General features: G+C 41.5%; 1 protein-coding gene across 1 annotated transcript in view; it reads right to left on the bottom strand.

Moving 5' to 3' along the window:
• Window positions 1-855: 855 nt before the first annotated feature.
• Window positions 856-26968, bottom strand: part of SPARC (secreted protein, acidic, cysteine-rich) — a 44132-nt gene continuing 18019 nt past the window's right edge. Inside the window, exons 3-8 of the mRNA XM_075694251.1 lie at window positions 24449-24572; window positions 14721-14848; window positions 9130-9268; window positions 6003-6213; window positions 3682-3830; window positions 856-1065 (exon numbers count right to left, since the gene is read on the bottom strand). Coding sequence (XP_075550366.1) covers window positions 1028-1065; window positions 3682-3830; window positions 6003-6213; window positions 9130-9268; window positions 14721-14848; window positions 24449-24572 — 789 coding nt within the window. The 3' untranslated portion in view covers window positions 856-1027. The remainder of the gene's footprint in view (window positions 1066-3681; window positions 3831-6002; window positions 6214-9129; window positions 9269-14720; window positions 14849-24448; window positions 24573-26968) is intronic.

Raw genomic sequence — 26968 nt, forward strand, 5'->3', positions numbered from 1 at the left:
TTCATGCGTCGAGCCCAGTTTGGTGCTATGTTAAAGCCAGCACTTCGATGGGTGCCGTCATGTTCATTGATGAAAGCTTTTGGGGCAGCTTTTGGGGCTCTCGCAAAATCGGCAAAATAGCATGCCCGACGCAAAATCCAAATGCAGTTTGCACCGCACGTATGCGTAGTGGCTTCGACATTATTTCTTTGGGGCCCCGAACCCTATTCTAAAACTCTGTTATCCCTAATTCTGACCAAAAATGGAGAAGTAATTTTCAAGGACCCCAGTTGCCAACATGTTTTGCCTCCTCAAAAAGAACAAGTTCACTTCTGCTTGCATTGTCCCATAGATAGTGTACTGCCATCTACCTACCAGAAGCTCAACTAAGCACTGAGATAAAACTAGGCTTTTCCATGGCATTGCTAGAAAACAAAGCATCGCTGACAAGCTGAGCTCATCCTTGGCTAGTTTTACCAGAAACACTTGCATGAACCCAGCTCGTCTAAGGCACGGAAAAGGTCAATACTGTGAATGACGGTACTGTTGCACATTTCCACTGTAGAAAAAAAAATCTGTATGTGTAATACAGAAGTTCATAGCCAAACTATGTGTTAAGCAAGTTGAGTATATAAGTTTCAAACTGGTTCCACCAAGTGCAGCCACTAGAGGCAGCATTGAAAACATTTGTTAGGGCTCCATTCTTGCACCACTGTTCCATGCTGGTAAGGCAAGTGCAGCTGTCAAGGAAACTTGAACCTTTCATGGCTGTGACATGGCCTTGACAATCCTTTTTTTTTTAAGTACCTTTATTTTCTGCAAATAGCACTACAGGCGTCTTGCTACAGGCAGCATGAGGCAGCAACAACAACAATAGTCTTTTAAAAAATTGTTCTTTGCCAAGCAAGAGCTGGTAAAGCAAATGCATTGTGCTTTGACAGCAGTGTGTCCATAGAATATATAAAATGGCAGTGTACATTTGTGAAATGCTTTGTGATCCTGGCGAGGCACTGGTGCAGCATCTGTTGTTTGGGCAAGATGGAAGGCACTAGGCAGTAATCTGAGCGCACCTGTCCTGGATTTCACCTGAAAAAAAGGAAACCAACTGCAGTCAGGTAGGTGCTTGGAGATAAACCCCCTAAAATGGAGACACCACCTGAGCACCACGACACTGCTACAATAAGAGGCTGACAATGTCTGCAACTTGCGACAGGCTGCAAAAGCTTATGACTTAAAGTGCAGCTGTTTCAGTTTCTTCAGAAACATGCTATTGCATCCCAGCATCATTTTAGAAGGAACAGCGACAGTAGCAGGGGCACTTGCAAGATGCTGGTATGCTTGGACAATGCTTCCGAAATGTGCGTTTAATGAAAACTAACAAGATGAGAGAGAGCAGAAAATATCAATGCAACCAATAGGGGAATTTGACAAGAAGCACATAGAAAGCATGCATGCTGAAGTAACAGATGGGCAATAAATGTGCACTATACTCCATTTCATACATAGCAGGCAACACTACGAAGGCTCTTCTCACTGTTTGCATCTGCGCCAAAAAATAGTGTATCACCATATGGAACAAAGATATTGGTACACACCGTGTAACTCGACGCAAAATTAATTCTCGTATGTTTGTGTCGCATGAAAGGCATTGGAGATCTGAACCTAGGTATTTACTACCAAGATACATGCCGAGTGGCATGTTTCTGCGACCAGCAGCCACGGCACATCATGTGCACTTGCACCCAAGACATGGTACGCCTAGAGTTGCCAACTGTCCCGAATTTAGCAGGACAATCCTGACTTCAGGGCAAAAAATACAGAGTCCTGACTTTACCCAGCCGAGATGGCTCAATGTCCTGACTTTTGCTTTCTGTTCTACTGAATAAGAATTAATAAATCAGATTTACTTTTTATAATCCCTCGCAGCTCAGTTGAACATTCTTTCCTCCTGTCTTGTGTTGTCGTAAACGTAAAGGCAGTTTTGTTTTTGTCATTATCTTTACTTTATTGTTAACTCTTTATTGGTAGCCATGTTAGCCAGACAACTTCTGCACCATTCTTGTAAAAATCACGGCATGGTAGGACCAAACATATTTGTGCAACATTGCTGCAGGTGCTGACTCGCCGCACCTGGCTCTGACCGACAGGGTCGATCGTCGCCAGTCAGCACCCCCCCCCCACCCCTCCTTTGTTTCAACTTCATCTACTCTATAGTCGGCAACCATAAGTACACCACATACTGGAAGCACAAAAGTGCACAAACAATGTGTAATTTGGCATAAACTTATGGCTACAAGTAGTACTTGTAATATATAATATATTCTTTAGAAACCGCTGCAGATCAAGAGCAACTGCACTGCGAAATGTGCAGAGCGAGTCTTCTATGGACTCGTTATAGCTTCCGCAGCATTGCCTGCTATGTGTGATACTGAGTATGGGCCACATGTAGTAGCCGATGTGACAATAAATGAAGCAAGAGCAGACACCAATTTCCAGCAAAAATTTTCTATACTGTCACCTCGTGTGATCTTTGAGCAACTTTCTGCACCAATTTAAACATAATTATTTAAGGGATTAAACCATGCATGTTTCTAGCATTCTGAGACATCTTTCCACACCACAATATATTTTCGGGACACATTCCAGATAATAGACTGGTCCCCTTGAGCAAAAGCCAAGGAAAGGTATTCTACCATATCAAGGATTGGAGCAGTAATTAGCCTAGTGTCTTGCAGTATGAATCAGCTATGCTGAAACTTGTTTCCTAGTGTGTACTTGCTTTTTGATGCTTCACTAGTTGTAAGCTTTGTGTAAGTAGTTGGCATAAAAAAAAAGCTTGTAACCACAACCGCAAAATGCAGTTGTTTTTATTATTATTATTATCATTACTTTTTTTTACGTGTTTGCCCAAAACTAACAGCAGTCTTATTCTGTTGGCTTTTTTGGTAATTACATATCTCAAGAAATGTCCGCTAAATTTGTTATAATGTCTTTCTCTAAGACGTGCTCAATGTCTTGGTTCCCAGTGGTGCAGGTATTTGTGCACAGCACATTAAAAATCCCATACCAGGATGAATTTTTCTTCAACTGTGAGGCTTTTCTTTCAAGGGATCCGTATGGGTTTCCTTTGTAGCAGTTGCTACGATTGGGTGGATGCCTCATTTTTCCTTTATTAATCACATTAAAAATGTGAAGGAATAAAATTCTAACAATTTTTCTTGGCTTATATACAAACACTTCTCACATGAAAGTATCTCTACTGCTCCGTTTTTTTTTTTTTTTTAATGTGTTAGCATTAGGAGCGTCAAAGTAGAAAAAAAAAATGCATGTGTGTGAAGTGCAGTCCTGTTTGAGCTGGGAAAGTTGACAAATAATGCCAGGTTAATTTTTCCATACTATTAAGTGCAATTTAATCATTTTTTTGTCGGCAAACAGTACACTAGCACTGAGCAGATGCTGCCAAAATGCAATCTCACGAGGAGCTGGTGCAGGAATTCTTTAAAGTGCAACACCACCAGTCTTTCAGTTCTGTGATCCCCCTTCTGGCTTTCCAAACCTCTTATCGGGACTAAATTGATTGACTTATGCACAATCCCAGAAGTTTAATCCTTCAACATTTTGTTTTTTTCAGTGAACCTCTAATGTTGCCGGCACATTTTGTGCACTCATTTCACACCTAACAGAGTGAACGGGATTTCTCACCATCCTCAAGGCCCAGGCACTCTCCCCACTCCTTGAGGGTGATGGTGTGGTCATCGTTCTTGTCGCACCCATTCAGGAATGGAGCGATGCAGTGCTCCATGGATAGGAGAGGAGCACGGAGGGGAAAGAGTTCGTGTCTCGAAACAGCCCTGCATGCACAAGCAACAGTAATGGTGTGATCTTTTTCTTTTTGTCACAAGACTATTCCAACAGCTTTATTTTCAATGCTGCACATTGCATGTGTCAATAAATCTTCATTTAAAAAATCAAATAAACGCTTAAACACAGTAACATCATCATAGTAAATTTGCATGTAACAAAACTCCGCATAACATGGATGAAAGTACTTGACCCAGTCGAAATGCGGTGCTTTCAGAATCAAAAGATGCATACTATATTATACTATACTATATTATCATCATCATCATCGTCAGCCCATTTTATGTCCACTGCAGGACGAAGGCCTCTCCTTACAATCTCCAATTACCCCAGTCCTGCGCCAACTGATTCCAGCTAGCGCCTGCGAATTTCTTAATTTCATCGCCCCACCTAGTCTTCTGCCATCCTCGACTGTGCTTTCCTTCTCTTGGCACCCATTCTGTAACCCTAATGGTGCACTGGTTATCTAACCTACACAGTACATGACCTGCCCAGCTCCGTTTCTTTTCTCTTAATGTCAATTAGGATATCGGCTATTCCCGTTTGCTCTCTGATCCACACTGCTCCCTTCCTGTCTCTCAATGTTATGCCTAACATTCTTTGTTCCATCACTCTTCGTGCAGTCCTTAACTTGTTTTTTGAACTTCTTTGTCAGTCTCCAAGTTTCTGCCCCATATGTCAGCACCGGTAAAATGCACTAATTGTACACCTTTATTTTTTAATGATAATGGTAAGCTTCCAGTCAGGATCTGACCATGCTTGCTGAATGCACTCCAGCCCATTTTTATTCTGTAAATTTCCATCTCATGATCAGAGTCCCTGGCCATCCTGAACTCTTGTTCCCTAGCCCGGCTAGTCATGATTATCTTTCTCTTCTGCATATTAATCTTCAACCCCATTCTTGCACTCTCTCTGTTAAGGTCCTCAATCATTTGTTGCAACTTGTCCCCAGTGTTGCTGAACAGGACAATGTCATCTGCAAACCGAAAGTTGTTGAGAGATTCACTGTTGATCCTTACTCCTAAGCCTTCCCAGTTTAATAGCTAGAATACTTCTTCCAAGCACGCAGTGGATAGCGTTGGAGAGATCGTGCCTCCTTGTCTGACCCCTTTCTTTATAGGTATCTTCCTACTTTTCTTGTGTAGAATTAAGGTGGCTGTAGAATTTCTGTAGATATTTTCCAAGATATTTACGTAAGCGGCCTGTACTCCTTGATTACATAATGCATCTATGACTGCTGGTATCTCTACTGAATCAAATTCCTTTTTGTAATCTATGAAAGCCATATAGAAAGGCTGATTGTACTCTGTGGATTTCTCGATTACCTGATTGATGACATGGATGTGATCCATTGTAGAGTATCCCTTGCTGAAACCTGCCTGTTCCCTTGGTTGACTAAAGTCCAGTGTTGCCCTTATTCTATTGGAGATTATCCTGGTGAATATTTTATATAATATTGGAAGTAAGCTAATGGGCCTATAATTTTTCAGTTCTATAACGTCTCCCTTTTTGTGGATTAGTATAATGTTGGCATTCTTCCAGTTCTCTGCGACCCTTGAAGTCGATAGACAGTTCGTATAAAGGGCCGCTAGTTTTTCAAGCATTATGTCTCCACCATCTTTGATTAAATCGACTGGTAGTTCATCTTCTCCTGCTGATTTTCCCCGTTTCATATCTTGCAAGGCCATTCTAACTTCATTGCTAGTTATAGAAGCAGCCTCTGTAACCTGTTCATTACTACTTCGAATGGAGGTATCGAAATATATATATATATAGCAAACACAGCCATACAGACTATAAAAAAATGCAGCACCAGTGGCCTTGGTAATACTGTTACACTTGATAAACTACTAAACCAACCCCCACGTTGAAATTCAAGGCTCTGAAGACTTAACTCCTGATGCACCGTCACACGCAGTGACAGTATGCTGACAACTCAACAGTAGTTGGCACATAAATTGGCATTTTCAACTGCATTCATGCTAAAACTGGAATTTATTTTCGCTATTTACTGATAGCTGAACAAACCCTTTGCACTGCTTGGAAGTAAGGTTTCAAGAAACTCTGCATGTAGTAGGAACTCGATATAGTAAACATGATGTTTCTAAGTAGTCAATAATAATGGGTTTCACTGCTGTTGCCACAGAATGATCAGGTCTCACCGGTCATAGGGGTGGCTGTCAAGTTCACAGAACTTCCAGATGACGGCGTTGACCCACTGGCGGCTCTGCAGGCTCTCGGCTTCTTCTTCAAGTTTTTTGTAGGGCTCGTTCAGCTCATGCCTCCTGGCCAGATCTTGCATCACGTTGAAAAGCCACTCACGCATGCGGCGTGGGAAGTCTTCCATTTCCTCATCCGCACACTTGGGCAGATCTGCAAACAGCAGGCAGCATGAATTCATTGCCATCCCAAAGCCAACAGCCTGTGTGACACCCGAGGCTATTTTGATTCTTTTCTTCCAGTGGTGGGGGGTAGATGTGGAGGTTTCATGCATGCCATACACAAAAAGTAATGAGCACGCAGTTTCTGTAAGCAGCAATCGCAAATGTATGCCACACTTTTCATCTAGTGACATTCTGTTAGTGAATGTTTTAAGGAAAATTAAGTATGTAATACCATATGCATGCAGCACGTATTGTCCAACAGTTGCGCTTCTTAGGGTATATTAAAATTTACATTGCCAGCTTATGAAACAGCACATATAAGCTAGAAAGAAGAAAACCTACTGAAGCTACAGCTATCACCTTCAGTATCTATATAATTGTCACAACTATCAATACTGCAGACAGACACACTGCTTAGTCAGTTGCTGAGTGACATTTTATAATGTTGAATGTTTTCACAGAAAAGGCTATAAACACGTAAATTGAGAAAAATTCCATTTTTCCTTTCGACAAGCCAGAGCTCCACTGAACAGATGAATATTTCACACAACAGTGAACCAAGTAGCTGTTCGCTTTTGTCAAGATGCAGTGTGGCAGCAGGAACGTTTTTGAATTTTAATAAGAATTATTCACTGCCCCAATTCATATTGTCATGTAGTAGTGACAGTCAAGCAGATGCATCAAATTTTCACCATACGTTTAGCATGTTGAAAAGCTGAAATACGCACAGTCAAACTATAAGTATACACAGCAGGCTGTTTCTTTCTTTCGCTCTCTGTCTCCCTTTAAAAGGTCCCCAGGTCTGTGACCATGTCTGTAGTTATGTCACCCCACATTTATTGATGAAATGAGCAAGCGATTGGTATTCACAGTAGGGGATATTTAGAAGAGGCCTGCAACGCTCTTTAAACATGGTAAGCTTTACTAGATGCAAGACAGCGCTGTCATGAACACCTAACACAGCTTTTGCTTGCACACAGCAGGGAATGTACAAGAGAGCTCTATAAGGATTGCTCGTACTTCCCTGTGACTTCTTCAATTCTCCACCACTTTCAGTATACGTGATGATGCAATGAGGACACTGCCATTACTGGCCAGATTTCTGGATCATGAGAAATCGTCATTTTTCAACAAAATCACGAAAATTGTCAGCGGTAATACTATTCTTCACATTAGTTTGCTTCAGAAAAATGACAAGACTGGTGCATAGACAACTGCAATAATAATTTTCAATTCTGCACTTCATCTTCAGTGACTGTCGCCTGTTCAAATATGCCACTTCCTCTATGCTGCAAGATGGCATCATTGCTAAGTTTGCTGATTGCCTCCTTTAGATTGTGTTTCTGTGCTCTGGTATGCATTTGTGTGTCTGAATTCTCTACAAGCAACCACAATTATACGAACAGAGGCCAAAGTGTTACTGTTGGTTATTTTAGGTTAGTCAAGACATGCAGTGCAAACATCGTATTCATCTTGTAGCACTTACTAGCTGAGTTCAGTGAATACACTTTAACAGCCATGGTGCTCAAAATTAGAGCAAAATTATGCTGCACCCATGCATTCCTTGGCTGCAGGGGTAAGTCATTGATATGAAAGTTCTACATCGAGTGCCACGAGGCACCGAGCTCTGGCAGGTACCCCTTATAGTGCGTTGGGCAGTATTCGTAGAGACATGGCACCAGCAGCCTGCACTTCCACAAAAATTTGACATTTCACTTTACATTAAGAGACACCTGCTTTAGTCCTTACTGATGCACAGAGTCGCATCAGGTTAACGGCTCATAACGAGCACAGAATTGCACGCACTCTTGCATTCAAGCATGTAGCTGCCTAGCAATATAAAAGATGAGCGGCCATCCCTTGACTGAACCAGGACAGCTCACCTCAATCAGCTATGACGGGCGGCATTACTGCTGTCTGCTGAGGAAAATTTTAATGGTGCTTCAGCATTTCTGTTCCTGTGGGAGCACACAGATTACACCTATAGTAACACAACTGTGAGCTGAGCGAGAAGCTTCAAGCGTACCGAGTCATTAGTGTTAAAACTGGAAGTAGTGGCTGTCGCGTCCCAGACAACACACCACTTCCCGTGGACGTCTTATCTTTTCTCTGAAAAGACAAACATCAGGCCCCTTCTCTTAGGGGACCGTTCGCAAAATTCATCCACTTAGGCAGACTGATGACAAGTTGCAACAAAGCTGTGCAAGTTTTACAAGGTTGCTCTATTCATTTGCATGCAAAGACCACCATGTGTCTAGAACAAGCATGACTAATAGCATCCATTTTACGTCCCCAGCCTGGCATATAACCTCCATCCCGCACCCAGATAACATTAGAAAAAGACCCAGCCGGGACCTCCGTGGGACATCTTTCAGTGTTCCACATGGAAGGTTTTCTGAATTAGCATGGGACATTTTAGGAAGATCCCTAGGAACTCCTCAACAACCTTGAACATCCTTAGGACATCTGTGTGTTGTCTGGGGTTATAAATGCAACACAAAAGAAACACTTCTCATGGGGTCGCATAGCAGGCAGCACAGGGAAGGGCAGTGGCCCGCTGCCCTGTAGCTTCTAGCGTGCATAATGTGGAAGATTTCACAGGAGCATGGCGAGGAGGTTAAAGGGTAATAATTTAATCACTGATTGCCAATAACTATGCTTATACACAGTGCATTCAAATACTTCTTGCTGGAAGATAATCATGAAGTGTTTCCCTTTAATGACAAATACATCCCACAACTTTGTCAAGTGTTGTATAGCCTCTTTGAAGCAGTTCTCTGTCTTCATGCACAGTAACAAACGAAGGGAGATGGCTTATTCACTGAGCATTCCACGCACCCCATAATTTTTTTTTATTCAGCACTATGCGATCGCTGAGTAGCACTAAGCTATAGAAAGCTCGTACCTCGGCAGGCTCCATAATAGTCGACATGGACATGCTCATACTTTTCTCCCTTGCAGCCTTCCTTTTCATCCTCGCACAGGCAGCGCATTTGGTAGAGCTCACAGTCGCTGTCCCACGTCTGGTTGTGGTTACTGCAGACCTGAACAAGACATTTAAAAGCAGGTCATATACCCTCCATCTCGCTCCCGTTACGACTTTTTGTCAAGCAAGTCTCCTAGGTGCTCGCAAATAAATTTCTGATCATGCTTTCAAACCTGTTCTTGGCACATTATAGTTGCAATTGCTGCTGCACCAATAAAAACCTAATTTACTAACTAATTGCTACAACAGTTTCTTGTGGGACGTGTTGGTAACAGTGCATGATTAAACAACACAAGAAGGCAAAACCCGAGAGATTAATATTGAATTGTTTTGCAGCCAATTGAACAGGTAAATATATCCTTGGTACTTGCTGAAGAGCAGTAAAAAGTACTAGAAATTTTTTTAAATAAGTCTGTAGATTGGCTCTCCTAGATGGAATGTATTCAGTTTGGTACTATATTTCTCACTGCAAACATACTTTTGATCATCATGCCGAATAGGCAAGGTTCACTGTTCTGTTATGAGCCGTTTTCACATGCAACCGTGATGGTGTGTTCTTGTACAGTTGAGCCCATTATAATGTGACCACTTAAAGTAAACTCTAGTGCAAACAATATCTCACTGTTCAACTAATCTTGAAAGGAGCCTATGGAAGGACTCCCATTCAAAATGACCCAATAACCTCACCAGTTCAGCTAGAACAAACAGCTGCAACTTCTGCACAGCCAGGCAACACACAAGATTTACTTGGGAAACCTTGGTAGCACCACACACGTGGGAGTTGACAGCACTAGCTGAAATGTTTGAGACTGCATAAAGTTTTGAACTGACATACGAGCTTGCACCATGGGCAGTTAAGCACTAAGTGCCTCCAGAGTGACCATATGGCCATCTGTTCACAGTTTCCTTAAATCTCCACTTTTATTTTCCAGCTTCTCAAGTATCCTTAGACCATTTCCCTTTGTTCATTCATTGTAGCTTTTGAAGTCTGTGATGGATCACTGTAACGTGGGCACGAGCAACGTCTGCCTATTGAATAGCACCTGATCCAACTTAATTTTGAGAGCCCATACTTTAAAGAAGCAATCGACTGAGCATGGACACCATGCACACAGCAAGATTTTAAATTGAAGTTTCATGCTCTAATGTTGGCACATTGCTCCAACACATAGTCACCATGCTAGTGCATGTGTCACACGCATGTAGACATTCTGGCGAACCTAATGAATCATTGGGTCAGCACTACTCAAGCAGGTCTTAATTAGTAGGCTTCTGGCAATAAATGCCACATATGGATTATTTCTGAAAGTTAAATGCTGATTCTGCATTTTGTTGCCCCCTAAGGAGTTGTTTTTGTGCAAGTTCAATAATACTAAACCACTCTTATGGTGAATGGTTTTTTTCACCCTTAAGGAGTTCATAGTGAACGAATTAATTCTGGGGTTTCACAAGCCAAAACCACAATTTGATTAGGAAGCACGCCGTAGTGGGGGACTCCGGATTAATTTTGACCACAAGGGGATCTTTAACATGCCCCCCAATGCACGGAACACAGGCATTTTTTGTATGTCACCCCCGTCGAAATGCGGCTGCCAGAGCTGGAATTTCATCCCACATCCTCGTGCTTAGCAGCGCAACACCATAGCCGCTCAGCCACCGCGGCGGGTACCCGACACTCTTGGAAGTGCTGCAACTTGCAACTAGCTAGCTAGCAAAGTTATTTCGTGAACTTCACGTATATAATCAAGCTATCAATTTACAGCCTGTGCATCTCTTTGAATGTACCTAACTAAATTGTTATTGAAGTCTGTAATGCTATTTGAACTTTAGCCATAACAGCTGCTCTTTCAATCAAGAATATGCAATATCCACCATGCTTTTTTTTTTTCTGTTTTTAACAATTTTTCAACACAAATGTATAGAGAAATTGGAAATAATATCTGACATAAGCACAAACATCTGCTCTGGCAATTATTTGTCTACACAAAATCACTAGTGTGTTTTACTGTAGCTGAGGTGAACTTGGAGATGTTTCGTAATAACCATTATTTTGCCGCAGCCATACATCTTCTAAACCACAGTTCCTGGTGCTAAAAGAAGCTGCCTGACAACTACAAATGCCTGAACACATAGAAACAAATATGTTGATGTAAAAATGCATCCTAACAGTAAAAACTTCTATCCATGCCCCTCCTTGACGATGAGATGCTGCAGAAGTGATTAAACAATCGGCATTGAAAAGTTATGATACTTGCAATTGTCAGCTATGTATGCATTGTGATTGTGACAAACTTGGTGTCCTTAAGCCAGCAGCAAAAACATGCAGACACTATTACAGACTGTGTGTGCTGTAGATGTAACTGAGGTTAACAGTGCTCTTATAATCCCTGCCATGGACTTGCATGCACTGCACCATAGAGACAGTTGTATTTCAATTTAAAGTGCACCCACAAGCAATGATGCAAATCGACTCATCACTGGCATAATGTAACCAAAAACAAAAACAAAACTACGGGAAAGCAGCAATGCTATGGACAAGGTTTAGTGCATGTAACAGTGCAAAAAAATTATTACAGTGGAATCTAGTTGATACAATCTTCACAGGAACCAGAAAATAAAATATATCATCCGAAACTTCTATTATCCAAGGAAGCTAAAAAAAATTAAAACAGGCATGCTCGGCGACAGCCTCAATAGCAAAGGTTTGTGTGGCGTCGAATGATACTGCTCTGCATAACACGTTATGCAGAGCAGCATCACTCGGCGCCACATGAATCGCAGCCAACATGCTTTTATTCAGCAACGTTGAAATAGCTTGCCAATTTGCACTGAACTTTCTTCTTTTCAATGTCCATAAGAAAGGTCTCCTGGAAGTTAAGAAAAGAAACCGCCATTTCCTAATTTAACTAAGCAGTGGCACACCACCAGTCACACACACGGCCACACTGTCACAGCAGCATTTTACAACTGGCGGAGCGCGGGTTGCGTTTTTCCTCCAATGTGGGTGGGGTTAAACGCGTTTGTGGTTCGTTGGAATGTTATTTAAGCTAGTAAGTACACTGGAATATAGAGCTACGAGTTTTAGAAATAGAGTAAAGCCCCCTTCTGCAGTCATACAATCTAATTTCAGGTGAAAACAAGATCGCAATAACCGTAATAACCGCAGTAACCTATGGGACATTGGTGGGGAAAAAAAACATTCCACTGTATAACACCCCCTTCAATCAATAATTATGATGGACAGTCAATAAATGTGTCGGAGTCACATGCTTTATTTCAATGTGCTGCAGACTTTACTTAAAGAAAGACAAGGTGGTACAATATAATGATGCTTTATGCGACTTCTAGTGAATCATATGGCTGCAGATTAATTAAACATCAATTAATTGTACAGTCAGCCATGTTGCATCTTTTTCATCAAAATAATTTATTCACCAGTTCAGTGCATATGCACCAGTTAATTATTGACTGCAAGCATTACAAGGAAAGAAAGGCAATTTCTTTGACCACCGCTGAAGGAACATGGCATATCAACATCCTGTCAAGTATGGAAGAGCATTCAGTATAGTAGTCGTGTAGCAATACTCAGCCCCTTGATGTGAAATGAAGCCGTTGAGTATGCAGGGGGTTCAATTTGCCTGAAGCTCAATATCTAAAGTTCTTTTTATTGCTTCCACTGGGCAGAACTGGCAGAGACAAGTCAGGTGCACAAATGTGTACACCGTGACCACGGCTACATTTGCGTGACATCAGTGACAGTTCCATGTGCAAATGTATGCACCATGATTAGGATACAAGAGAAAAGAAGTACACTGCACTTCACACATAAGAACAGTATTCACAAAACATGTAAACCCAATTATTGTCAAATATGGGCTGACCTTAATACTGCCCAGGAATGTCCGCGCACTAGCATAAGGACGGCACGTGGTTCATGCTAACTTGGCACAACAGCAAAAAAGAATGCTCCTTTTTCACTTTTTTGTATACCTGCTCACCTGCGTGATTCTATGGGCTACAAGTATCAAAGAAGCCACCCTGCGGAATTAATTGAGCTGCAAGAAAATCATACCTTGGTTTCACTATTTAATAATGAGAATGTGCATTCCATGCAAATCAAAAGTCTGTGCACGGTTCTCTGTCAGGCAGAGCTTGATGGATGCACCGTGAGGCATCCAGGCACATCATGTGCACTAACCACAGTCAATGTGACTGCATAAAATCGTGTGAAATTCCCACAGATCACGCAATTTGTTGATCTTACCACGTGCAATGATCCCAGCCCGTGTCGGAGCAGAATTTGAGTGACAAGTGATGATAAGTGATGTTACCGTTATAGGCGATATAATTATATGCAATATTGTTATGAATAAATCAAGCTGTCCTAATTAAAATGTATGCCATAAGCACCATGTACAGACTATAGCGGATTCTCGGTTGAATGTTTTTGGGCATATTTGCCCCTTTCAGTGCGTGCCAACTGGCTATATGCATGGTCAAAGAATCTTGTGCATGCAGTGGCATAGCCAGAAACTTTTTTTTTGGAGGGGGGAGGAAGGGGGAAAGGACGGGAAGGCCACATACTACCACAGTGCCCAGTGTGCCACTGTGCGTATGGGCAAACTTTTGGTGCTTTCATGTCACAGGGGGTTTTTTTTTTAGCTGCATCAAATTTTTAAAGGTTGTCTATGGAAGGTTGCACAATTCTAACCCCTAATCTAAATTACGCGATAATGTGGCCATTACATTTATTTCTATGAGAAATCAAAATGTTCGATTAATTACCATAAGTATGCTAATTAACTGTTTAATTAGTTACTTTGCACCACATATTTCAATTTACGAATTATAGTCGCTGAGTTTGCACAGCGTATCCACTTGGAACGAATTCTCTGGACGGCACTAGTTCCGAGATATTAATTTTCTAAGCGTCCGAAGAAATGCATTGGCATTCCAATTACTTTTTTAAGAAACCACTGTTTTATGCATTGAAGCACAAAAGTAACTGGCGCACCAATTCATTTCGACGGACACTTTGAAAATTAATACCTCAGAACTGGTGCTGCCCAGAGAATTCGTTCCGAGTGGATACGCCATGCGAACTCAGCAGATATAATTTGTAGATTGAAATACGTGGTGCAACCTAATTAATTTTAAAAGTTAATTAGTGTATTTACGTTACTTATTCGATTGAACATTTTAATTCCTCATAGCTAGAAATAATGGCCGCCTCATCGAGTAATTTACACCAGGGGTTAGAATTGTGCTGTCTGCCATAGGCAATCTTTAAAAAATTTGGTGCAGATAAAAAAAAAACACCCTGTATAGCTACAAAGTGCACTGACAGAATAGAAGAGCTGCTGTGGCTTCCTGAATGTCCACTGCTGTACAATGAGGCATTGTGCTGTATGTTGTGTCGCACGAAAGTGAAGATATCACCGAAAGTGACTGACTGAGAATGTGCCAGCAGCCTGGGCAAAGCACCAGGCACAACACTGGGCCACACTTGCCTTTCGCCTTGGATCAGTCTCAGGTTGGCACTTTGTGACGCACTCGCACGTGGCAGTCATGTCTTCATTAATGACACACTCCCTGCCGGGGCCACACCGAACCTTGCTGCAGGGATCCTTCAGGACACCTGTAACCACACACCAGGAACCCAACTGAGCCAAATAGTTTGCTTTAGTCATCTAGACTTACTGTCAAAAAGAAACATTTTGAACGTCCCCAAATAGATGCCGAAAAGGGGTATACTATAGTCAACAGGCATTGCCACTAGGTGACAATATTTGTTGTGCAGTGCGAAGTGGTGCTGTGTTGAAGGCTGATACAAGTAAAGCAGTGCATGCATGCATTTATATTCTACTAAAGCAATACCCATGGCATTGTAGTGCAGTCTTTTCAAGCCTTTAGCCCAAGCTGTAATGCAAGCTGTATTTGTCCTAGGTGTTTGTACCAATATCACTAACGAAAAGCTCACAGCTGCTTTTGCTAAAGCTTGTTGGAAATAATAAACATTGTCAACTCAACTTTCACAATGTAGAAGAATCAAGGGCTGGGTGAAGTGGCACATCTTGAAAAACTAATAAGCGCATTAAGGACAAAGGCTGGCAAAAGACACAACATGGGCGCCGACTTGCAACTGAATTTTTTTACTGGGAAAGCATCTTGTATATACACATGAACAATATGCATGTGCCAGGAAATATGAAAAAAATTCAAACAAATAAATAACTAGTTTGTTTTCACATTGCCTACATGGTGCATGCATGTTGTTCATGTATTTTTATTTATTTATTTATTTATTTGAGTACCCTAAGGGCCCATTAGGGCATTACATAGGGGGGGACGAAAAAGTTCAAGCATGAGAGAAATCTGTACAATGTAAATATATGAAGGCATTAGGAACCATAAAAAACATCTAGCAGAAGCAAACAAAAAAAAGAAAGAAAGAAAGAAAAGGGTAACGAAATTTATACAATGTTTAGTAGTGTGAAACACGCATAAGAACCTAGAATGTGATGCAAACAATCAGTACCCATCGGAACACGATGGGTACTCAAATCAAATAAACGTTTAGGTAAACAGCCGACACAGATACATAGCAGATGAAACGGAGTGAATTTTACACAATGCCAAGCACTTTAAAACGCTGTTTAAGTAAATATTCAAGAAAATGTGGGTTCTGACAGGTTGACACACTCTAAACAGGTTAGTAGTGCTGCATGAAATGATGATGATTCCGTAAGCGAGACAATGTTTGCAGGTAGCGAGTTCCATTCGGCAATAGATAAAACGAGAGGCGAATTTTGATAAGCGTTAGTCCTGGCAAATATAGGTTTTACTTTATGAACATGGTCTGTGCGGGTAGAGATGTGGGGAGCGGGAAGAATATGGGCTCGAGCGAATGCAGTGTTGCTGTGGTAAAGGCTATGGAAGAAGGTCAACCGTGATAATTTCCTGCGCATGCCAAGTGAAGGGAGATTAAGTAATTTCTTTAAGGCGGACACACTTTGATATCGCGAGTATGAAGTTAAGATGAACCGCGCAGCTTTATTTTGAACTGATTCGAGTAGGTTCGTGAGATTAGACTGATGGGGGTGCCAAATTATTGACGCATATTCTAAAGAAGGCCTGATAAGAGTACTGTATGCTCGAAGTCTGGTATCTGTGTTAGCAAGGTGTAAGTGACGTTTCAGGTAACCAAGTTTTTTGCATGCTTTTGTGGTGATGTGTTCAATGTGAGCATTCCAGCTTAAATTGGAGGTAAACAGGACACCCAAGTACTTGATTGAAGATACTGAGTCAACAGTAATACCGCGTATTGCATATTGGTCAGAGGTAGGTTGAGGTATCGAAGCAAATTTTACGTGTTTAGTTTTGGCTATGTTAATTTCCATCTGCCATGTGTCACACCAGCCAGTTAGTTTTGTTAAATCAGACTGCAACACAGAGATGTCGGCAGGGCAGCTTATTTCATTATATAAGACGCAGTCATCTGCGAAGAGACGTATGTGTGAGGTAATATTAGTTGCGATGTCATTTATGTATATTAAAAATAGCAGTGGCCCAAGGACGGATCCTTGAGGAACTCCCGAAGTGACGTGAGTGCGGTTAGAAAAGCAGTTGTCGAGACTGATTACTTGAAATCGGTTCGTTAGGAACTCCTCAATCCATCGCGTCGTGTTGTAGTTAAGCTGTAGGTTACTAACTTTCAGTTTTAGTCGATTATGAGGTACTCGGTCGAAAGCTTTAGAAAAGTCAATAAAAATGGCGTCTGTACTAATCAATCTGTGCAAAGAAATGTGAATATCTGTTACGAGTTCATAAAGTTGCGTCTGACATGAGCGATTTTGGCGAAAGCCATGTTGGTTATTGAGGAGCAGGTTATTATCGTTAAGATAGGCTATAATGTGAGAGTATAGGATGTGTTCCAGTAATTTGCAGCAGATAGATGTCAGTGATATAGGTCTGTAATTATTAGGGTCTGCTGTATTACCTGATTTAAATACCGGTATCACTAATGCTGTTTTCCAATCTTCCGGTAAGCACCCTGTATCGAGTGATTGCTGAAATATTAGAGATAACAAAACTGAAGAGTAGTGCGAGGTTAATTTTAGAAGTTTAGCGCTTATACCGTCAGGACCTGGGCTCGTTTTATGAGGAAGCCTGTCAATGGCACGAGAAACACCATGTTCCGTTATTATGATGGATGAAAAAGGGAATCGAATAGATGGTTGTTCAAGTATGTGAGTGTTATCAAGTGGCAGTTCGTTAGTAAAAACTGCAGAGAAGCATTTGTTAAATAGCTCAGTGCTATCTTTTGTGTTGAGCACTGCCCCGTTTTCGGAAAGTAGTAAGGGAGCAGTGTGATCTGCTTTTGGGTTAACTACTTGCCAAAACTTTTTCGGATCAGTTTTTATCATATTGGGAAGGGTGCAATTAAAAAACTTGTGTTTAGCTTCGATAATTGTTGTTTCTGTATGGCGTGCTATGGTTTTGTAATTTTGCCAGTCTTCTGGAGCATTTGTTCGCGCAGCTTTTCTGAACGCTCTTTTTTTCTTGTTTATACACTTCTTCACTTCGCGGTTAAACCACGGATCGTTCTGCCTTGAGCTGATGGTCATTCTTGGTATGCATGTAGTTTCAACTTCTTTGAGTTTATCGCGGAACAAGCTCCAGTTATCATGTACCGTTCTGTTTTGAAAATTGTTTGCAAAGTCTGCTGTAAATGAGGCTAACATATCAATTATTCTGCCATTGTCGGCGCGTGCGTAGTTGAGAATGTATTTTTTCGCTGTATATTTCTTGGCAGGTTTCAATGAAAAGGAACATTGCACCACCCTGTGATCACTTAATGGTTCTAGCACATGTGTCGTAGCAAGGTCTGGATGATTTGTTAAAATAATATCTAGTATGTGTTCACCCCGAGTTGGTTCGCGCACGACTTGAGTTAAGTGATGAAAATACAAGGTTTGTAGAAAATGAAGACACTCAGATCTGTTGCAATTTACCTTTAACGAAGAAGTTGACCACTCGATACCTGGGTAATTAAAATCACCCCCTAATATTAGTATGCATTTTGGAAACTGGGATAAGACCTGTTGTAAAGCATCATTGAAAAAATGAACAAATTCCAAACGGCTATCGGGTGGACGATAGCATGCACCAATGACACATTGCGCATGTCCGATACGTGCAGAGACCCACACTATTTCAAGAGGAGAGTCGATTATCACTAGAGACGGTTGATAGTCATCTTTAATGACCAAAATAACTCCGCCTCCTCGGAAGCCTTCCCGGTCCTTTCGAAAGATTACAAAAGATGGATCAAGTGCAAGTTCGCTATTAGTGATGTCACTGGAAAGCCACGTTTCCGTACCTATTACTATATCTGTGGTGCAAGTATGTATGAGCGTTTTCAGCGCATCAATTTTATGAAAAAGGCTGCGGAAATTTGCCAAGAGCAACGAGACTGCATGTACGGGCGTGAACTTACGCCTCTCAGTTGTTTTTCGTCAATTACTGGAAGGTTGGTTCCTTGAAGCAACCTGTACAACATTATTAGTGAGTGAATCGAACCGGTAAACAGAATCTTTAAAGTGTAGAGACATATAACGAATAGAAAAACGTTCGTTTCCCTCACGATTGCTCTTAGCAAACTCGCGCAACTTCCTACGAGCCAACTGTGCCTTAGGCGAAAAGTCTTCTTCTATCCACACTTTAGGGGACTCGAGATTTTTCAGTTTATGGGCATTTTGTAGGACTTCTGTTTTAGATTTAAAGTTGAGGAATTTAATTATAATAGGACGGGGAAAACCGTGACGGCGCTGGCCAATACGGTGAGCACGCTCAATGTCTCCAACGTTGACCTTCAAGTGAGTGGAACAAAATTTCTTCACAATGGCTTCGGATTCGGCGTATCCTTCATGGCCCTCTTCGGGTATACCCTTGATTATAAGGTTGTTGCGCCTCATTCTGTTGCTTATGTCGTCCACAACATCGACGAGTTCTTCATTTGCTTTCGATATGTTTGTCTTAACTTCCTGAACAGTATTTTTGACAGCGTCAAAGTGCTTTTTGATTTCCGGTACGCTACTAATCTTTTTTTCAATGGCAGTGACCCGGGTATTTAAGCTTGCAATTTGGTCGTTAACTTGTTTTAAATCGGATGAAATTTCTTCACGAAACTCTTTCAGAAAGGTCAGTACGTCCTCAATCTTGGGCCCGGGGTTACTCTCCACGTCTCCAGCTCGAAGCAAGAGCAGAGCGAGACAAATGCACAGCAATGTCAATGAGGGTCTGGGGCTAAGCGTGTGAATAAAGCACGAGCTGTCACGTAAAAGTTCAACCCCACTGTGACTGCGGCATGCAAACAAACCAATGCGTGCGCGGTATGTGCACAGATCCACACCCATTTGAACATCAAAAAAGGCACATACACGGGGGGATCAACGGCCAAAACAAAAATCACCTAGGGCTAAACGAACAACTCAAAATTATGGCCTACCTATGACAGGAAAACGCACAACTCAGTAAATGCTGCTTGTGGCCGCGAATCCCAACGAGTTGCTGCAGTGCTGGTCCTTTTATAGGTCCAGGTGGCGCTGCTTCCGATACCGGCGACGCAGACTCAGTGAAGTTCGCTGCGGAACCAAGATAAGGCTCAGGTGATGCAGAGCTTCAGTTTCTGATGATGGGCGGCCAGGCAGCACACGGCGGCAAGCACGAGTCAACCTATGACAGGAAAACGCACAACTCAGTAAATGCTGCTTGTGGCCGCGAATCCCAACGAGTTGCTGCAGTGCTGGTCCTTTTATAGGTCCAGGTGGCGCTGCTTCCGATACCGGCGACGCAGACTCAGTGAAGTTCGCTGCGGAACCAAGATAAGGCTCAGGTGATGCAGAGCTTCAGTTTCTGATGATGGGCGGCCAGGCAGCACACGGCGGCAAGCACGAGTCAACCTATGACAGGAAAACGCACAACTCAGTAAATGCTGCTTGTGGCCGCGAATCCGTGGATGCCTTTTCTGCAAGAAATTCAGTTGAGAGTCAGCACCCATGCATGTTGTGTCTTTCATCGTCCTTCATCCTATAGTGCGCTCTTGATAATTTCCCAAAATTACATCACATAGCTGAGTTTCATTACTTGTGCACAAGATTTTATTGACTCCTTTTGTTATGCTTCATTCAGACATCTGAATTTTACGCTTACTGAAGGGAAGCCTTCTTTTTTTCCAAGTAGGTCACATTAATATTTCTGGAGAAAGCTAAAGTGCACATGCAGTATATTTTTCAAATCAGGATATAATGTGCAATACAGCTTGTTGAATTTTTTTTTTTAATGTAAATTTTATGCATACTTTTACAAAAGATGTGGGGGTTAAATGCAGGCATGGTTAACTGGCTTGTTACAACCTAACATCAACAAAGAAGCTTTAAAATCACGGAGACCGAAGTTCAGCCACTGCGACCACTTCGCCATTTTTTAAGGTCAAACTTTGCAAAAGGATGCTTAAGCCTATGTGCTGTTGCAACAGTTATGTGAACACAGCTCACCCTTTAACCTGCTCCGTTTTCTCTTATGCGGTGTGGCACATGTTCATGTGAAAAAATCTAATGTATTGATTACTTGAAGTGCTAAAGGAATCAAATGAAGCTACATTTTAGTGTCATTTCTACATGAAACTAATCATTTAATGAAATCATTTAAATTGATATTTAGTTATGAATATTTTACCTCCTCTCTGTGGAGAACCATGATAACTAACCCTAAAAGTTCATAGCAGAGCCATTAAAAGGGACATTAATGGAAACACTAAACCAGTTTATACACCCGACACACGAGCATTCAAACGGCCCTAGGACTGTAGGGGACATTACTGGAAAGGTGATCATGCTGGTGACACACGACAAAGGAGTATCTCCTTTTCGGTAAGAGGAACCCTTGCGTAAGGATAGATATCCAAACTCCTTTGTGGGCCTGACGGGGTAACTACATAACAGGCTCCTCAACAACAGAAAACCGATGAAACACAATGGTGCCTTATTAATGATTTTAATGCTTGGATTTAATGCTTGGAAATCTTAAATTTAGCTGTGGTGCAATTTGGCCAGATACAATCTTTCTTTAACATTTTTGTCAGTTTCAATTTAAAGAAGCAGTGCCATGTGCTTTGCTGCATTGTTTATTGAAACCATATAAGGGGACTGCACCTTACGGTGTGTCAGCAACAAAACTCCTTTTGATAAGGGGTCCTAATTAAGCATAAAAGAAGGGAGTTTAATTCAAGGGACTTTAGTTTGCCCTGTGTGCAAGGGGCATTAGATTGCTAAGTATCCTTTCAAAACTATGTTTTTGTTAATTTTGTTGATTATTACATGGGATAATGAAGTCCCAACTTCACCATCTTGAATTTTCCTTTGAACCTTCAGCACTGCTACATCATTACGCTATCATAGACTTTGAAGTATTTTCTTATATTTGGGTTGTTTGTGTGCAGGAAAAGTTCTCTAAACATGTTAGGTTGAGCCTTTGGTTCCTTTAAAAAGACAATGTAGAAGCTTTCATCATCATCATCATCATCAGCCTGGTTACGCCCACTGCAGGGCAAAGGCCTCTCCCATACTTCTCCAACTGCCCCGGTCATGTACTAATTGTGGCCATGTTGACCCTCCAAACTTCCTAATCTCATCTGCCCACCTAACTTTCTGCCGCCCCCTACTACGCTTCCCTTCCCTCGGACTCCAGTCCGTAACCCTTAATGACCATCGGTTATCTTCCCTCCTCATTACATGTCCTGCCCATGCCCATTTCTTTTTCTTGATTTCAACTAAGATGTCATTAACCCGCGTTTGTTCCCTCACCCAATCTGCTCTTTTCTTATCCCTTAATGTTACACCTATCATTCTTCTTTCCATAGCTCGTTGCGTCGTCCTCAATTTAAATAGAACCCTTTTCGTAAGCCTCCAGGTTTCTGCCCCGTACGTGAGTACTGGTAAGACACAGCTGTTATAAACTTTTCTCTTGAGGGATAATGGCAACCTGCTGTTCATGATCTCAGAATGCCTGCCAAACGCACCCCAGCCCATTCTTATTCTTCTGATTATTTCACTCTCATGATCCGGATCAGCAGTCACTACCTGTCCTAAGTAGATGTATTCCCTTACCACTTCCAGTGCCTCGCTACCTATCGTAAACTGCTGTTCCCTTCCGAGACTGTTAAACATTACTTTAGTTTTCTGCAGATTAATTTTTAGTCCCACCCTTCTGCTCTGCCTCTCCAGGTCAGTGCGCATGCATTGCAGTTGGTCCCCTGAGTTACTAAGCAAGGCAATATCATCAGCGAAGCGCAAGTTACTAAGGTATTCTCCATTTACTCTTATCCCCAATTCTTCCCAATCCAGGTCTCTGAATACCTCCTGTAAACATGCTGTGAATAGCATTGGAGAGATCGTATCTCCCTGCCTGACGCCTTTCTTTATAGGGATTTTGTTGCTTTCTTTATCGAGGACTACAGTGGCTGTGGAGCCGCTATATATATCTTTCAGTATTTTTACGTACGGCTCGTCTACACCCTGATTCCGTAATGCCTCCATGACTGCTGAGGTTTCGACTGAATCAAACGCTTTCTAATAATCGATGAAAGCTATATATAATGGTTGGTTATATTCCGAACATTTCTCTATCACCTGATTCATAGTGTGAATATGATCTATTGTTGAGTAGCCTTTACGGAATCCTGCCTGGTCCTTTGGTTGACGGAAGTCTAAGGTGTTCCTGATTCTATTTGCAATTACCTTAGTAAATACTTTGTAGGCAACGGACAGTAAGCTGATCGGTCTATAATTTTTCAAGTCTTTGGCGTCCCCTTTCTTATGGATTAGGATTATGTTAGCGTTCTTCCAAGATTCCGGTACGCTCGAGGTCATGAGGCATTGTGTATACAGGGTGGCCAGTTTTTCTAGAACAATCTGCCCACCGTCCTTCAACAAATCTGCTGTTACCTGATCCTCCCCAGCTGCCTTCCCCCTTTGCATAGCTCCCAAGGCTTTCCTTACTTGTTCCGGCGTTACTTGTGGGATTTCGAATTCCTCTAGACTATTCTCTCTTCCATTATCATCGTGGGTTCCACTCGTACTGTATAAATCTCTATAGAACTCCTCAGCCACTTGAACTATCTCATCCATATTAGTAATGATATTGCCGGCTTTGTCTCTTAACGCATACATCTGATTCTTGCCAATTCCTAGTTTCTTCTTCTCTGCTTTTAGGCTTCCTCCGTTCCTGAGAGCTTGTTCAATTCTATCCATATTATACTTCCTTATGTCAGCTGTCTTACGCTTGTTGATTAACTTCAAAAGTTCTGCCAGTTCTATTCTAGCCGTAGGGTTAGAGGCTTTCATACATTGGCGTTTCTTGATCAGATCTTTCGTCTCCTGCGATAGCTTACTGGTATCCTGTCTAACAGAGTTACCACCGATAGAAGCTTTATTGATAATCAATTAACTAGACTCGAGGAGATGCTGTCAAATTCAGAACATCACAGCCAGCTGGTGCGGAAACTTTAGGATGATATCACCACTTGTCTTTCATTTTTGTGGCATTTTTGCTAATGCAGATGTATAATTTACCAATACAACTTAATATTCCTTTTTATTTAATAGGGCACTAAGAAAAACTGAATCTGTTTATATATTGATAAGTACGTATCCTTGAAGAATCCTATACTTTTGTTTATTTCGCAGTAATAGGCTGATTATTAGAAGAGAAAATGAATGATGGTGAAAGTTTCATCTTTGAATTTTGCACTACAACCCCAGGGCCGATATGTATGACATTACAAATTCCAAAGCATTTTTTTTAGCATTTTGGCTGTTGTGTTTAAGTAAAAGTTCCTGAAACTTCCTAGGTTCCGTATTTTTAGAAGTTCAATTAAGAATACAATGCAGTCCAGTTTTGCCAATCAACATTTAACTAGGCCTAAGCAGACAGCGTCAAAATCCATAGTGCCACAGCGAGATCGTGTGGAAATTTTGAGGTGGCATCACAAGCCATGTATTGCTTTTCTGTTTTTTCTGCCATACCAAGTGTCTTCTTGCGGTAAGAGTGGTTTTTAGGGTACTGCGGAAGGGTAATTTACTGATACGGCACAAATAACTTTCCCAATTAGAGTGCCTTTAAGGAGTGACTGCACCAGGAAAGTGTCACAATAACAAGAAATGAAAGACATGCTTACGTTCAGCATCCAGTTCTGCACTCTTGTCTTTCAAAATGCTGGCCTTCTCATCTTCAGCCACAATATCGACGACATCCTTGGGCTTCTTTGAGAAGTGTTTCTTTACATGCTTTGCTGTGTGGTGCTGCAAGAAAATAGGGACATGCATTTGCGCGCTTGATTCCTCATTCGCGTGACCAAGGCATCTTGCTGTGCTTTGTCTGATGCAACATACCGACACAATGCACTGTTATATATGCTCAGTAATAAAGGCATACAAGTGCTTCTTGCATACATGCGCAAGAAACAATTGGTTTCCTGGGTATGGCAAAAGACGGTAACCCAAGGAGATGCTGATAAGTCTTGAGCTTGGCACTCACCACCACATCCAGCAATGGTTTTAGGTATTCTGTTAGCCATTTCCACTATATTACAATATTGTGTGGAAAGTTTCATTTCTATAACCCATTCTTTCTCTCACTTTTTGCACTGTTGAAGTGAATAAGCTGGTGAGCCTGTGAATTTCTGCAGAAAGCGCTTCATGCTGTGATGAAAGTTCTCTGGGTGGAAAGAAAGTAGAGAAAGGATACTTCTTATATTACATCTTCTACAGACGAGGACTACATATGCCCTTTCTCATGCAGTAGCAAAAAAAAAAATGCATGTCTCTCAATTTCCAGCACTAAAAGTGAATATTCCTCAAGGTGGCCTCTTGAAAAACTGAACAGTTTTCATGGAATAGTTTTGTAAAAATGAACCATAGGCTCAATGCAAAGCAGACACACTAAAATTTATCACAGAAGCATGTCGACCACATTTTTACTAATATTATATGCCCAAGACATGAGCAAGGTTACAGCAGGTCTGTCCCCAAAAGCTTTGTGCGAATGCACCCGACGCACAGGGTATTTGAGGACACGGCTTCGAATCGCCACAGACATCAGCATTCTCATTCCATCTGTGTAGGTATAGTGTACTAAAATACTACTGGGAAGTGTGCCGTCCACAGCACTACTGAATGGAGGCGAGGGGGCGGCTGCAGCGATGAGAGTCGCAGAGGGCACTGTGCACAACAGGAGTGCTAAGACATGCTTGCTCTTTGCTGTTTCTGCTGTCTGAAGAGTTTGACTATGGCGAACTTTTTTATCCATCATCAAATCCTGTAGAATAGCTAAGTGTGCTTGAAGAGTTGTTTACATTGCCTTTTAGCACAAGAAAAATCAATGCACTATAAGTATGTCTGACTTTCAAGAATTTTCACAAAGCATAATGGTGCTGGTATGCTGTGCACATAAGAAAAAACTCGCTCTCACTTATTATAAAGTGCTATGTGCTCCTTCGTTTAGATTTTTATGCGAAATCTTTGAACCAAGAAAGAAGCTCCAAGAGAGCAAAGGTTATGCACCTATAAATACAAGCAGATGCAACTGAGTCTTAGTGTGTGAGAAATTAAGTTTATCTGGATGTGCTTTAAAGGCCTTATAAAGCTCTCTGCCCCTCCATGTCCCCATTTGCCCCTGCCAAATTTTCAGGCCATTACAATTCAGCAACATTACTTTGGCGCTGAGATTATCACAATAGCGTCTATAAATTTGGAAGCCACAAGTGGCATGTCTGTTTACTTGTACAAGTGCATTGCAAATGGCTGCACATGACAGGCCAAAATATGCCAGATTCGTTTTTATCTTTTAAAGGGCCAAATGGGCCAATGGGAGGAAAACCCCATAAGGAGGTTGGCTGGAAGCAAACAACCAAGTTGGCGAGAGATATTGCAATGCACCCTTTGATGTGTTTAGACTGTGATTCTTTTCTATATTCTTGCTCACATATTTTTCATTCATTATGTGCAATTGTACATGTGAAGTAGGTTTCTATGTGCTAATTTCGACAATGTTCTCTTTCTTTTTTTCTGCTACTGCATATAGTCTTACCTCATTTTTCACGTACATATATGTGCACGAACTCTTTTGTTTTGGCTACTCATTCTTGACTATTCTAGTTATTGAGGCACTGATATTCATTTTTACATAAGATTTTTTATATAAGCACTCTACAATCTCTTTCCAGCTATGTCGTGTGTATCTTGCTCCATATGCGAAGTGCAAACTGCATATAATGCAAAACCTTGCAACACAATTTACTTACAAAGTACCAGGCTAATGTATGTATCATAGAATAAACTCTGAAGACAACATCTGCGTCTCTGCTAGCAGAAAAGGACATTCAGAGTTCTGCTAGTGGTAATGGTGACACTTCTTTAAAGGGACTTACAACTGGCAAGAATGTGTTAATGATGATGTGTTGTGTTTTGTGGCGCAAGGGCCAGGTTTGGCCAAAGAGCGCCATGACACGTGGTAAAAGAATGTGTTGCAAGACGCTGATGGAAATGAAATGACCATGATTTATACGTAGTGATAAAATCGAGCACGGTGTTCACGATTTAAGTAGGAATTATAATTTTAATTTGGCAAAGGACGTCTCAAAAACCAGTAAGTGGCGCGAACTGGTGGTAAAGCTTTGATACTTCGGATGTGGTATACG

Source organism: Dermacentor variabilis, chromosome 1, assembly GCF_050947875.1.
Source record: "Dermacentor variabilis isolate Ectoservices chromosome 1, ASM5094787v1, whole genome shotgun sequence".
NCBI classification, from domain to species: Eukaryota; Metazoa; Arthropoda; class Arachnida; order Ixodida; family Ixodidae; genus Dermacentor; species Dermacentor variabilis.